Source organism: Carassius auratus, chromosome 22 (genome assembly GCF_003368295.1).
Source record: "Carassius auratus strain Wakin chromosome 22, ASM336829v1, whole genome shotgun sequence".
Classification (NCBI taxonomy): Eukaryota; Metazoa; Chordata; class Actinopteri; order Cypriniformes; family Cyprinidae; genus Carassius; species Carassius auratus.
The window spans coordinates 15635756-15650304 of record NC_039264.1 but is presented as its reverse complement, the minus strand read 5'-3'; the positions used below and the strand labels follow the sequence as shown (position 1 = coordinate 15650304).

The window sequence follows — 14549 nt, the reverse complement described above, 5'->3', positions numbered from 1 at the left end:
GAAGGATGTGCGACCAGCTCCCAAAGGTCAACATCTCTGGAAGCGTCTGTTTGACTTTTCACGACGCCTTTCATCTGACTCATCAGTGCCACACTTAGCAAGATCAACAGTCAAGCCCCGCCAACAGTCAAATCTCATTGGTCCAACATTTGGCTCATGACCCAACATCCTCCAATCAGCTGTGATTATTTCATGTCACGCAGCAGACAAGTTGGTGGAAACATGTCACACGGAGGTATAGGAATAGGATCTGCTCATTTGTAGCCTATTTCTGCACTCACTGACACGTTACGTCAAGAAATCTTGAGAACCGAAAAGAATAAGCTGTGTGCCAATCCGCAGGTAGAAAGTTCCTTGACGTAAAAACTGTGATGCACCAAAGCTGTTTGCAGAAGCAAGCCAGCATCCTGTTTTAAAATTCAGAGCTTTTTACGAAAATGTAAATCCTAGGCAAATCAAGATTGCATAATGTCATTAAATATTAATTCCTCTGCAGCAAGCAAAAAAAGAAAAACACATTAGAGCTCTTTTCCACAGCACATCCTTATGAATTCAATAATAACCAACTGCAGTGTGATTCTGGGAATGGATTCAACTTGGGCTTTTATCGCAGGCCCACTAAGGAAGAAGGATAAACCCAACAACCTGCTGTTGTCTCCTGCTAGCATTCGATAAGAGTCAGTAGGTGTGCATTCAGTATCAGCGTTCCCAGTACAGCTCATTGCAACATGACCTTTCATGGCCGTCTGAAAGTGCCCAGAAAGTGAGGAAAAAACATCACTTGACACTCTACGAAATGATGCCAAAAGCAAGGACGCCTTTGCTGCGAGACAACAGTGAGGAGAGCCGCTGATTCCCTGCAGCTCCGGCCCTGCAGGACCGTTAGAGGGACTTTCTCTTTGTTTCTTCAATGCTCTCTGTGGGGAGAGCTGGGGATGAGGCATAAATGACATTTGCTTTGGAAGACGTAGGCGATCCTTGGAGAGACGGATTCTCGTTTGTGACTCAGAGGAGCTATTGTGGCGCTAACAAGCTTCAGTACTCAAGGGGGCGATGAAGTCGCCTTTGAATATTGTTAAACTAAATCTAAACGTGTAGAAATACACAGAATGTGTGAAAAACAAACAAATGAACAAAAAAACAACCGCACTATTTATCTCTGCTATGACAAAAGCAGACGGTTTATGCTAAAGGCTCTTATCGTATTCCTTGCGACAACGCAAAAAATTGCAACTATTGCAAAATCTCCACCCTTTACCAAACGTGAAAAACATTTATGGATAATTCAGAATGTTTTCTGTCACTTTAACAAGTAGAATTTATATTTTAAACAGTCCCACTTTACATCATGCTAACAGCTAAAGCATCCCGATGTCTTAAGGTTTGTTTTATTTGTTTGTTTTTTTCGGCATGATAAAATGAGAAGGAGCGATGAAATGCTTTAAGACTAAAAGAGCCACAGAAGTTATGGTCGGATTTAAAATACCCATGATCTTTGGAAAAGTATTGTAACCTGTGACTCAGTGGAGTTACTGTGACATTTAACAAGCCTCAGTACTCTAGGGGGTGATAGTTACCGTCAAATGTCATTAAACCACTACAGAAATACAGAATACAGACCAAAAATACAGGAATATGTTGCTCTCCACCATGACAGCAGAGGCAATTTACCACAGAAGCAGACGGTTTATGCTAATGGTTTATGCAATGGTCATTCCTTGTGGAAATGCTAAGAATGCAGCTAACTCAAAATGTCCACACTTAAGCAAATTTTTAAACATTTATGGAACATTCATATTGTTTATTCTCAATTTTGGAAACATCCTCACAGTATAGCATGCTAATGGCTAAAACGTGCCAATCTGAGATGCTTTTGTGAGCATAATGAGCATAAAGAGAATATCAAATACACCTAAAATAAGCCTAAATGTTCCTTTCACATTTAAAATACCCACAATCCAATAGAGACAGATCCTTATTTGTGGTTATTGTTATTGTGTCATTGTTAAGTCTCAGTACTATAGAGGGTGATAGAGTTACCTTCAAATGTCATTAAACCAAATCTAAATGTAGAAATACACACTTGTTTAGCATATCATCTTCACACTGTTGCCCTTCACCATGATAAATAGAGGAAAAACTGACCATAGAAACAGTTTATGCTAACAGCCATGATAGCATTCTTTGTTGTAATGCTAAGAATGCAATTGGTTTTAAATTTCCATGCTTTCACAAATTTTAAAATAATTTAAATAATTTTCTGTCACTTTGACACACACACACACACACACACACACACATATATAGATTTCAGAAACATTTCCCACAGTATACTATGCTAAAAGCTAACACATGCTAATGCAAGAAAGAACAAAATAAAATAGTCGAACGAATGACTAAAAGAGGAACAGTAGTTCTTGTCACTTTTAAAATAGCAGGCGACACTATATTTACAGGATGGAAACAAAGCATGACAGTAAATTGTGTGATTTTTAACCAATCTGATCAATTCCAACCGATTCTAAAGATTTAATCTGGTCAAAAACTGTGACAAAATGTTGACAAAATAAAGGGAAAAGAACGTGACCTAAAAAATATGACCTAAAAATGTTTGTTTTGCTAATTTATGCTTAGAAATGTTTTATTTTTGGTTGTACTGTGAATTGTGTTCTGATTTGAAGAATATTTTAGGTCGTTTTGCTGAAACTAATCTACATATATTCCACAATTCTTGTACGATCAGCAGTTTTTTTCGAGGAATTATGGGAAGCAGTGAAGAAAAAAAGACAAGAAATCCCTGTAGGATGGTTTGCGGCACTCTCTCACTGTTTCCTCGATTTCCCCTCTGTGAAAGGCCGAGGACGGGGGTTGAGGCGTAAATGACATTTGCCGCAGGAGCCGTAGGCGATCTTTGGAGACGACTCAGTCAGACTCCTCATCTGTGACTCAACACAGGCTGGAAGATGTGAATCACAAGTGGACAGCATTCTCACACTCACTTTCTCCCTTCTTCTCTCCTCTAATAATACCACTTCTCGCAGGCTGAGCATAAAAAGGATTCCCACAATGCAAGACAAATCCATTTACAACGTTATTGAGGCCAAGCGAAAACACAGCCTGACAAATATTAAGTACATATGATGAGATGCATACTTTCCACAACAAATACAATTATTCTTTGCCTTCATGCTAATAAAAGAGCGATCAAACTCTTGGATGAATTACAACCAGATGTCAGGGAATTACATTGTGCTGTTGTGAATGAGAAAATTCCTTTCCTAGCATTATTAGAATAATTAATAATGAAACTCTCAAATGATTATGATTATGACAAATGATTGTTTACATACAGCAAGAGCAGACATGGCAATACTAAATGATTTAATTCTCATGTAAATCACTGTAAAAAAAAAAAAGAAAATATCAAAACAAATATTTAAAATCGCTATAAAAGAAATGTGTAAAGACTATGTGAATAAATTCAATAACACTGATCTGCCCTACAAAAGCAAAATACATTAATTAGCTCACTAGAGTTTTTTACTTGTCCAGCCAAATTAATTATAGGTAGGAGACCAGAAATTTAACAATTAGATGTTTTAGTAATAAAAATGATCTACATTAAAATATTGTCAGCTCAAACTTAATGTTTTCTGCCTTTGCATTGCATTTTTATATATATTTTTTGATCGTATCAAGCAGACTAGAAGTAATACAATGCTAGTGGATGCCGTGGATACCAATTTATTTGCTATGCTTTGTAATGTAAAATAATGCTAGACATAGCATAATTGCTTTTATATTGACTTATATTAAATATAGCCTAACCTAAAAGAAAGACTTATGGATTGATTTGAACGCCAGCAAGCAGGAATAATGGTCAGAATGGTTGTGGATTAAACCTCTCAGATGATGTTCATCTCCATGGATTGATTTTATCGGGTTACAAGAAAAGGTAGGATATGGATTAAATTGCGAACCCTAAGTAGGCTATACTGATTTAAGATTGATCATGCTAGCTATGGCATTCAAGTCCACACATTTTCAATTAAGTGACAACCTGGTGAAAAATCTGCATAAAAAAAAAAAAAAAAAAACACGGAAATTTCTTTAACGGTTATTTAAGATTACATATTGCAAAGGTATCTAGTCTTTACAGTCTTTTTATATATATATAAATATGGATATGTTTGGTAGATCTAATTAAAATAAACACTTTTCCAACAGTTTTATCACCAATCTTCGACTCATCCCTGAGATCTCCAGAACACCCGAGGATACACACTCCACCCATTCGGGCGGAAGTGCTTGCAGGCGGCGTCGAGATATATATAAAGGTGGGGGAAGCGCAGAGGTCTAAAAGCTAAGCTAAAGCTAACACCGCTCCGGTTGGAGATGCGAACCGTTTAAAACGATTCAGTTCGATTAGATGAACTGGTTCAAGAAGAACCAGTTAAATCGAATGATTCGTTCGCGAACCGGATATCATACACTGCAGTGAACGTAACATAACAGACATGGAAGAGAAGACAATGCTGAATAAAGTCATAGTTTTTGCTATTTTTGGACCAAAATTTATTTTCGATGTTTCAACAAATTCTAACTGACCCTCTGATGTCACATGGACTACTTTGATGATGTTTTTCTTAACTTTCTGGACATGGACAGTATACCGTACACACAGCTTCAATGGAGGGACTGAGAGCTCTCGGACTAAATCTAAAATATCTTAAACTGTGTTCTGAAGATAAACGGAGGTCTTGCGGGTTTGGAACGACATGAAGGTGAGTCATTAATAACATAATTTTCATTTCTGGATTAACTAAACCTTTCACAAGCTAAATTACTTTTATGCTCACATCAACAGTGACAGCAAGGAGATGACCAAAATCACACACTCAGCACACATGCACACACACACTAACACACACACAAACAAGCAACACAAACTTAAAACAAAGCAACACACAAAAAAAAATAATAATAATAGTAATAAAAATAGAACAACCAAACACAAGAAACATACACACACAAAATACTAAATATCAAACACAAAATAATTCATAACAATAAAACTAAATAAAACAACCAAACACAAATTTTACAGACTTTACCCGCCAGCATTTAAAAAAAAAAAAAAAAGTTGCCAGCACTGCCAGCAATTCTAATGATTTGCACTCAAATTTGATGACCTCAAGTATATTTTGCTGTATGAATATTTGAATATGCAATACACCAAAATAAATATCAGACCCTTGACTTTCAAACAACAACAACATACTATTTTTTTTTTTTATCAACACTTGAATATAGGAAGGTTTAAAAAAAATCTGAATTGTGAGCAAAAAGTTAAAAAGTTTATCGAAACCTACATCTGGATAATATTCAGTACAATTATCAAAGCATAAATCCAGTAAATCACATCCATTAATACCTCCAAAGCTTGCACAGACATGTACCACTTCCTGGATCAACATTTTACTCTGCAATATAATGCCGTTTTCATTTATATGCTGTCTAATCCTGATGAATGCATTCTTTTTCATATGCATCTGTTTATATAAGAGATTGCTCATTTCTCCATCCTGTTCATGTTTTTTTGTTTTGAACTCATTCAGAAGATGTGTAATAGCGCCCCTTAGTGTATAACAGTGAAAATACAAAAAGCCGTAAAAACTTGTCTTTGGCGGGCAAAGAGTTAAATAAAATAAAATAAAATACAAAACAAAACAAAACATCAAACACAAAAACAAACATAAACAAAGCAACACAAATCATAACAACAAAACTAAACTGAACAACCAAACACATACACACACACACACAAAAATTTAAATTATTGAGCCATGTTGAGTACCTTACAAAAAATTTGTACAAATATTTTGACCAGTGTAAAGGCTCTCCCTATTGATAATTCATATACAACCACATCACATAGAATACTAGTCTACACTGACAAACAAACAAAATACTATAGTGGTCAAGTTCAGTGGTCTCCAACTCCGTCCTGCAGATTACATCTCAAACCCCAATCAAACACACCTGAACCAGCTCATAAATGTCTGGACCCTGCACGGGTTGCTTGATAATGACAGGCAGCTGTGGAGGAGCAGGTTGAACTGAAGTCTACATGACAGTAGCTCTCCAGGAGCAACGGTGGTGATCCCTTATCGTGTTGTTTCTGTTGAACAGAACGGCCATGTTGTTCTCTGCTAGTCTTTTTAGCTTGTTTATTGTTCCATCATAAAGGCCTGTTCACACCAAGCAATATAACTATAAAGATAACGATAAAGATAACAATAAAGATATAGTTCTAAAAATCGTTCTCAATATTAAAGAATAGCAGAGTCCACACTACAACTATAACGATAAAGGCATAGAGAAACGGTATCATTGGAATCATTTTCAGAACGATTTTTTTCCAGCTGAACGATACAAACACTGACAGCCAATCAGAATCAATCCTGCTATAATGAGCTCGCAGACGGCAGACGCACGTGCGCTCAGAATACACAGACAATATCGTTCGCTAGTGTGGACGTTAATATTATTATCTTTATAGTTATCGTTCTTTGTGTGAACGGGCCTTAAGTTATAGCAAGTTACCTGACTTGTAACAGATGTAAGGGCTCCCAAACTCACAGAGTGTAAGGTAGATTTACAGTAATGCTGACAGTGAGACTTAATAATCAGACTGCGTATGAGAAGAACTTGATGTTGTTTTATTTGAATTGAACTTTGTTTATTACTGCTGCTGTGTGCATGCTCAATAATCCCAGCATGCACAGACATGAGAAGATTGCTGATATTATTAATGAACATCTAATAACCTGTACTCCCCGGGGGAAGGGTTTCTCATATACGTTAACATATAATCTATGGTTCAATCAGAGGTTATGGTCTTATGAAGCTCTGGCTATTCAGATGAATCTTTTAAATGTCCCTAGCAATTATCTGGACTAAATTATATTATGTTTAACTGCCATGCTTGGCTGTGCCCAACTGCTGGGTGTAGAAAGAGCTTCCCGAACCATCAGAATTAAAATAACTAAAACGAAACCATACACATATACAGTATATTATGTAGAGTAAGTAAGAATTATAATATGCATAGTAATAAGGGAGGAAGAAATAATACATAAATAATGCATATATATATATATATATATATATATATATATATATATATATATATATATATACAGTTTTTAAAGTGAACAATTAATAATTCACTAACAATGAATAATAATTAATAATCAATCACTTATTTTTCGGAAACAAAAGAAAAAAAAACAATAAATTTAAGGAAAGTGAATGAATGAATGAATGACTGAATGAATGAAAGAAAATAAAACTAGATAAAATATAGAGAGAAAAAACATTTGAAACTTATCTTTGTTAAAATTATAAATTATATAAATTATATTACATTTAAGGAATATAAATGAATGGAAAAAAGAAATAATACAAATCCTATTTAATTTAAGGAATATTTAATAAATGCATGCATGAATAGCCTAAAAAATAAAACTAAATAAAAACAAAAACAAATATAAAGGGTGTAAAACATTTATGAAGTGATTGAATGAATGAATATCTTATTAACTTGCTCTTCTGAAACTCACCAAAATCACATAGCCAAAGTTTGATGGATGAATCTGAACCCCATTATCTGATGAGGACACTTATGCAGACAACATGTACTCACGTTGAGTTGGAGAGTTTCTGTCCACTGTCCTATAACTTTATACACGGGAGTGTTGTTGTTGTTCATCTGGTACTGGAAAAGAGCGTACCGTCCCGGTGCGTCGCCGTTCCGGTTGAATGTGACGGACGTCTTGGCGCTCCCTACGAAAGACAGGCTCAGACTTAGAAACACTGTCAGACGAACACACTGTGTATCAATCATACATCATGAAACAAAACGCCCTGACATGCCTTGCAGACAACAAGACCCCATTGTTTGCATTTCCACTCCGCGCGGAGACAGAAGTTAGTTTGGTTGTGACAGAAATACAAACAACGTGTGCCCCTCAGGCCAACAGCGGAGACTGACAGAACCTGACATTCAGCGCCATCCGATTGTTTGAAGAGCTTTACCTGCAGGGCCTGGCACTCACGATCACAAATCTGACAAAACACAATCAACAGTGTGGCTTTCTGGAGCACAGATGAAACGCCAGCCGCTCGCTGTGGACCGCTGACACGTCCTCATCACACTTATTACACTGGGACTCATGGCTTGAGCAGGGTAGCTATCAGTAGCACTTCTTTTGATATGAGAAACGTTCCCTTGAAAGGGAAGATCGTCGCTGTTGTGCAGCCTGTTTTATATAAACCACATACAAAAACTCTCTTATTATTATTCTTCCTGGAGAATTGGAGAGTCAAATTATGAGTCATTCTGTATATAATGCATACACTCGTCAAATGATATAAATCAAGTATCAGGCAGAGTTTAAATTGACATTCATCAAGAATCGTTTTGCAATCATGGCCCAACTATGTGATTGGATGACAGCAGTTCATCTTGGCATATTATTTTAGTTTTATTTTCATAACAGTTGCCAAACTGTTTAGTTGTTTTCAAGAAATTGATACTTTTGATTAGCATTGCAATATATCAGTTGAACCAATCTGACACTTTTGACTTTATCCATCAAAATAATGTGAACACAAAAATGTACAGTGTTTGTGTATTCAATAATACATTTACACATCCTTACATAAAGCTGAACATCAGCGACCCTTAAAACCCTCCAATCTATCTACACATCCAAATACTGCATCGTTCTGAAAGTAATCCACATCCAAAGTAGTTTCTTTTAAAACTAGCCCAGGCTTGAAGAAAGAAGGGAAGAAAGTGGCAGTGAAAGTAATTAAGGGGAGATTCAGCACAAATACAAAAGATTGACGGTTGCGTTACTTTGAGCAACATGGGTGGACAAAAACCCGCTTGAGTTTTTCCTAGTCCCTTCATTATTCAGTCACATTGGTGTCACCCGCTGCCTGTTCAGGTTAATTTGGTTTGTCCATGTTTTGTTAAGAGGGCATCATGGGAAAAAGGAAGAAATCTCTTATTCTACTAATAGACTGTGGTGAGAATGAAGACACTGGAAGCTACAGGAGACCTGCAGAGATAAAGAACAATGGCACGCTAGAAACATTTAAAGAGCAGATGAGGGCCTGGAAAACCTGCTGAATATCACAAATAACAGCCTTCTACTTCACACTGAATTAACAAGAGTCTTCCGGGACACTGCGCTGCTGGAAAAATATTAAAAACGTTTTTTATATAAAAAACTTGTTGTTTTTTACTATAAATTAGGGCTGGTCATTTAACGCGACAGTTAGATTGATTAATTATGGAGAAAAATAACGTGTTAAAATTATTAACGCATTTCACGCGCTTGCCCCGCCCCAGACCTCTGTGGATCATCTGCCATTTCACACAGTCGATTGATGACTAATATGAGGCATAGCAACAAATTACTGCGTGATGGAGCCTAAAAATGTCTCTAAGATTCAAGATATGGGGCAAGACACCCGTTTAAAATTTTCGATCGGTGTATGACATCAAAGTACTGTGAGAGTGATTGAAAAGCACAAGGAGTCGTCTGCTCTCTAAAGCAGTTCTTTGATGTCACACGCCGGTCGGTCTGATGGTGATGACCCGCTTCAAGTTGAACAAACTTAATGATTCAACGAACCATTCATAAAGAACCATTTACTTCACTCCTGAATGAATCCGCCATTTGAACGAATTAAACGAATGAATAAATGACTCGATTACTTAATATTTAAGACCACCACCTACTGCCAGTTTTAGTTTATTATTTAGAGCATTATTTCATTAAATAAATAATTTAATATTTCCATAGTAATGATAATAAAATTAAGAAAATAAATGATTATAGTTCACCCAACCAAAAATCACAATTCTGTCATAGTTTACTCACATGGTCCAAAAGAGTATTTGTAATACATTTTATCAAACAAAATATTTCTTGCTGCTTTGCACATCAATGACTTTAAATGATCTTTTCAGAGTAATTTCTCCAAATTTGACGTGCAATTAATTAATTAATTAATCACCACATCATGTAATTAATTAGATTAAAAAAATGTAATTGCTTACCAGTCCTACTATAAATGCCTTTATGTACACCAGGTGTTGAGTTTTATCATATTTATTTCATTTTGCTATGGAAGCCCATTTCCACCACATCATTAAAATGTCTCTAGAGATGCGATCAGTCCTTGCTCTTGCAAATTCCACCATGTACATAGTGAATCTGCCATAGCGCGAGCCCAGCTGGCTCTTAAAGATAATGGAAGATGAGATTATGATTGGTTTGTTACACGTTATGTCCAAAACATACCCATGCTCATTAAGAGAATAGGGACAACCCTTTTAGACCATGTGCCGGGCGTGCTGACCATTTTTCCCGTCGATAAACTAGCAAAAGTGGATTTGGACACTCCCTAAGTTCACCTGCGCCTTGAGCTTTAGACCACCCGCTTACATCGTTAAAATAGGGCCCTAGATCTCACAATTTGGATTTTCTCCCTGAATTCCAAGTTTGCAATTATAACTTTTTTTTTTTTTTTGAATTTTGAGTTTACATCTCTGAATTTCTCTGAATTCCAAGTTTACATATGGAATTCAGAAGTTTTTTTTTTTTTTATCTCTTTTTTTTGTGTGTGTTTGTTTTTTACAATTCTGTATTTTTTCTCTCTCTTTCAGAATTCCACGTTTATATCTCTCAAGTCTAAGTTTAACTCACAATATTCTTATAATCTCACACTATTTTATATATATATATATATATATATATATATATATATATATATATTTGCAATATACATTTAGGATTGCAAGAAAAAAAAGTCAGAATTGTGAGATAAAAGGTCACATTTACCTACCTATCTATGTAAGGATTGATTGATTGATTCATCGATTCATCTATCCATTCATTCCGTGATGGAAATGGGCTTTCATTTTAACAACCTCATACATGTCTCTAAAAACCCAGTGGCAAAATGTTACAGTTACGTCACATCACAACAGTCAATTCACCTGTTCAACTTCTAAGCTAGTAGACAGAGATTCCCAATCTCAATATTGAGACAGTTTTTCAACTCTTTGAAAAAACGTCAGAAACGTCCGTCGCCCAACTTCAAGCAGTATCCCACCCCCACCCACCCTTCCCTGTGTCTGTGACACATCCTTTCATCACAAGGGATAACAAGCACAAATAACCAGCAGACAAAAACAGGACTGCACTATTTCATTAATAAGTGAAGCTCTAGATAAACAGGTTAGATGTATGACATTCACTTCCAGCAGTATCTACTTTAATTTAATGAAATTTATTTTTTCACAGTATTAGCCTGCATAAATATAATTCCAACTATATATTTATTAAGTTTCAAGAACTGAAAACTTTTACAATTATTTTCTTCATTATGATAGACTAATTTTGAACATTTTATATGCCAGCTTGCTTAAACTGGCTATTATATTAATAGCTCTTATTGTTTGAATAAGATCAGTATTTCAGTATCTTTCACTTAAAAAAAAAAAAGAAAAAAAAAATTTTTTTTAAGTAAGTAGATTTTAGGAACTTCTAAAAATCATGTACGATTTTAATTAATGTAGAGTTTATAAAACCTTAAACTCAACTTTACTTTATACTGGGAATCTAAACATTTAGGGTAAATTGGGCTTAAAATTGGGTGAAAGAATAAAGTGCATTGGCTTTTTTTTATCTATTATTTATCCTACATACAATAACATCCATGAATTCAATATATTCCATGAAGCTAAAGGTGATCAATCAATGTATATGTCTAAATGCTTATATATGCAAAATATGCATACATAAATGTTCTAACTGTCAAGTCAACAGTTGAACACTGGATTTCAAAATAAACTACGTCATGCATGCATATACATTCTGAGTATGAATATGAATTATATATGCATGCCAGAGGGAAGGTTTTCTTATAGTGTATGCAATGCTCATAAATTATAAATGCCCTACAAGTATTAGTGTGCTACAGGAAACAATATCACATGGGCAGCAAAGATCAAAATGCTTTCATTTAGCTTAAACTAAAAAAATAAAATGTTTTATTTAAAATCGCATTATCAATATGAAATTTTTGGGTTACACTTTATTTTAAGGCGTCCTTGTTAGAGAGTCGTTATACATTTAAGTACTGAGTAATATTAATTAACTATGCATACTTATTATATAATAAGGATTTGGATTACGATTATTAGGGTTTGCCTTAGGTTTACTTGCATGTAGATATGCATAATTTATTATTATTATAATTGTAAGAACATGTAACTTGTGACAAACACCTTAAAATAAAGTGTTACCAAATTTTGTCTGAAGAGGCGAATATATAGAATTTCTTACATTATTATTATCATTATTATTAATCTTAAGCTGCATATTTACATTTACATGTTTATATTTATGATACTGTATAAATCAATTTATTTATAAACCAAATTTACAGGTTTATACTAAATAAATTGATATATAATTTCAAAGTAAATATTTAATTAGTTCCCTTACTCGCAATTAGCAATATATTATTTAATACTGATCATCAGATAAAAGAAAAAACAATCTTTTTTTTTTCTTTTTTTTTTTTTACAGCCCTGAAGCACAGCAACTCATTTTTTCTTCTTACATTTATAAAATTTTAATTTATGCATTTAGCAGACGCTTTTATCCAAAGCGACTTACAGTGCATTCAGGCTATCAATTTTTACCTATCATGTGTTCCCGGTTCTTCTTGTTATTAACTAGCTTCGATGCATTTCCATAAACTGGCATATGATGTATAAACGTGGCTTTTAACTTTATAAGAACACTACAGAAAACAAATTAGCGACAGCAGACATAATATTATTTCAAGATGTTTCCAGGTTCTTTTTTGTTTTTTACGCCATGGATTGAATTGGGTGCTCATCATTAAAGACTTTTCAGCAAGGGTAAACATTAGATCAAAGGCTTGTTATTATCTACAAAAGATAATATGCTGTTGTTTGGCATTTCTGTGCAGAGTGATATGTATAATATTAGGTACTTCATGAAAACGTAAGCATATCCTTACAAAATAAAAAATAAAAACTATAAATTCATATAATTCTATAGGTTCATAAAACAAACTTTTTTTTTTAAAAACAAACTTCAAAGTTGCACAAATTGTTAATAAAATGAATTGCTTACAGTTCCTAGAATAGTGAAGCGATACAATTTGTAAAACATTTAATTGTAATAAAAAAATAACTTAATTTAAAGTCACATTTTTACAATTGTACATTTCAGTGTTATTCTTAAAATCAATAAATATATAATTAATGTTGTTTGGTGGCATACAATTCTTGCAGATTTCTTCATTAGCATTTAGCCACCTGTCTTTGTATAGTAATTAAAACCAAGTATTTTGCCGAGTCTGTTTGGAGTATCATTCACTACATTCACTACTAAGTTAGATCATATATTTACCCCAAATAGTATTTTCTCATAATCACACAGACATCAAAGGTGCAGTTGCACTTTGATCTAACAGTGCCCTGGTGCAGGACTACACAAGTTTCACTTCATTAGGATGCATTAATGAGAGATTTCCTTTCTTCTTGGAAGATTCCCATTTCAAAGGTCCAACACAAAGGCAGGTTTGGGATATGTGATATATAAAGTATTTAGAAAGTTGGAGTCCCACGCAAGGATCAGCAACAAAGGATGCTTCAAAGAGGAATGAATGTATGCTGTGTGTGTCCACTGGAACAGAAGAAACCTACTCAGTATTGTCCAAACCAGTCTGTAAAGTCTGTCAAAATACACTGTAAAAAAACAAAATAAAATCTGCTTTGAAATTTCATGCTTAATTCTACGTGTTACTTGCCATTTCATTTTCTTGCCAATTATTTGTGAAATTTACTAGCAATTTCTGAGTGAAATTATGTAACCACCATTGTTTTTCGGTATAGAGGGAAACTTATATATATTGGAAAACACACACACACACATTCATATTCACACACATCTTAATTATTTCTTATAAATATTTTTTTATAATTTATATATATATATATATATATATATATATATATATATATACTATTTTTTATTTCCAAGGTAAAAATTAAATGGGTAAATAACATTACATAATAGTAGCATGTATAAATCGCACCACATGACATTGTACAACCATTTTATGCCATAAAAGGTACAATTATTCATATTTTATTATGAAGGTATACAAGTGTCCTCTCTATGACATCACTTATTTATTTATTCATTCATTCATTTATTTATTTTTAGGTCGCACCACAAGCTATTTGGCAGACAAAAGCTTTTCAAATATCAAAAAGCAATTTTTCAAACATTTTTTTTTTATTATTCTTTTTAACCTTCTTATTGAAAAAAAAAAAAACATGCTTAACTCTGTACTCAGTCACTGTATCTAAGAATTTTATTTTTATATATATTTTTTACATTTACGCATTCGCTTTATTATTA

General features: G+C 34.1%; 1 protein-coding gene across 2 annotated transcripts in view; it reads right to left on the bottom strand.

The window, feature by feature from the left end:
* The window catches only part of LOC113039818 (metabotropic glutamate receptor 7), a 184066-nt gene that overhangs the window by 54640 nt on the left and 114877 nt on the right, over nt 1-14549 (bottom strand). For both annotated transcript variants that reach the window (XM_026197910.1, XM_026197911.1), the window contains exon 7: nt 7709-7848. In XM_026197910.1, the coding sequence (XP_026053695.1) occupies nt 7709-7848 (140 nt within the window). The remainder of the gene's footprint in view (nt 1-7708; nt 7849-14549) is intronic.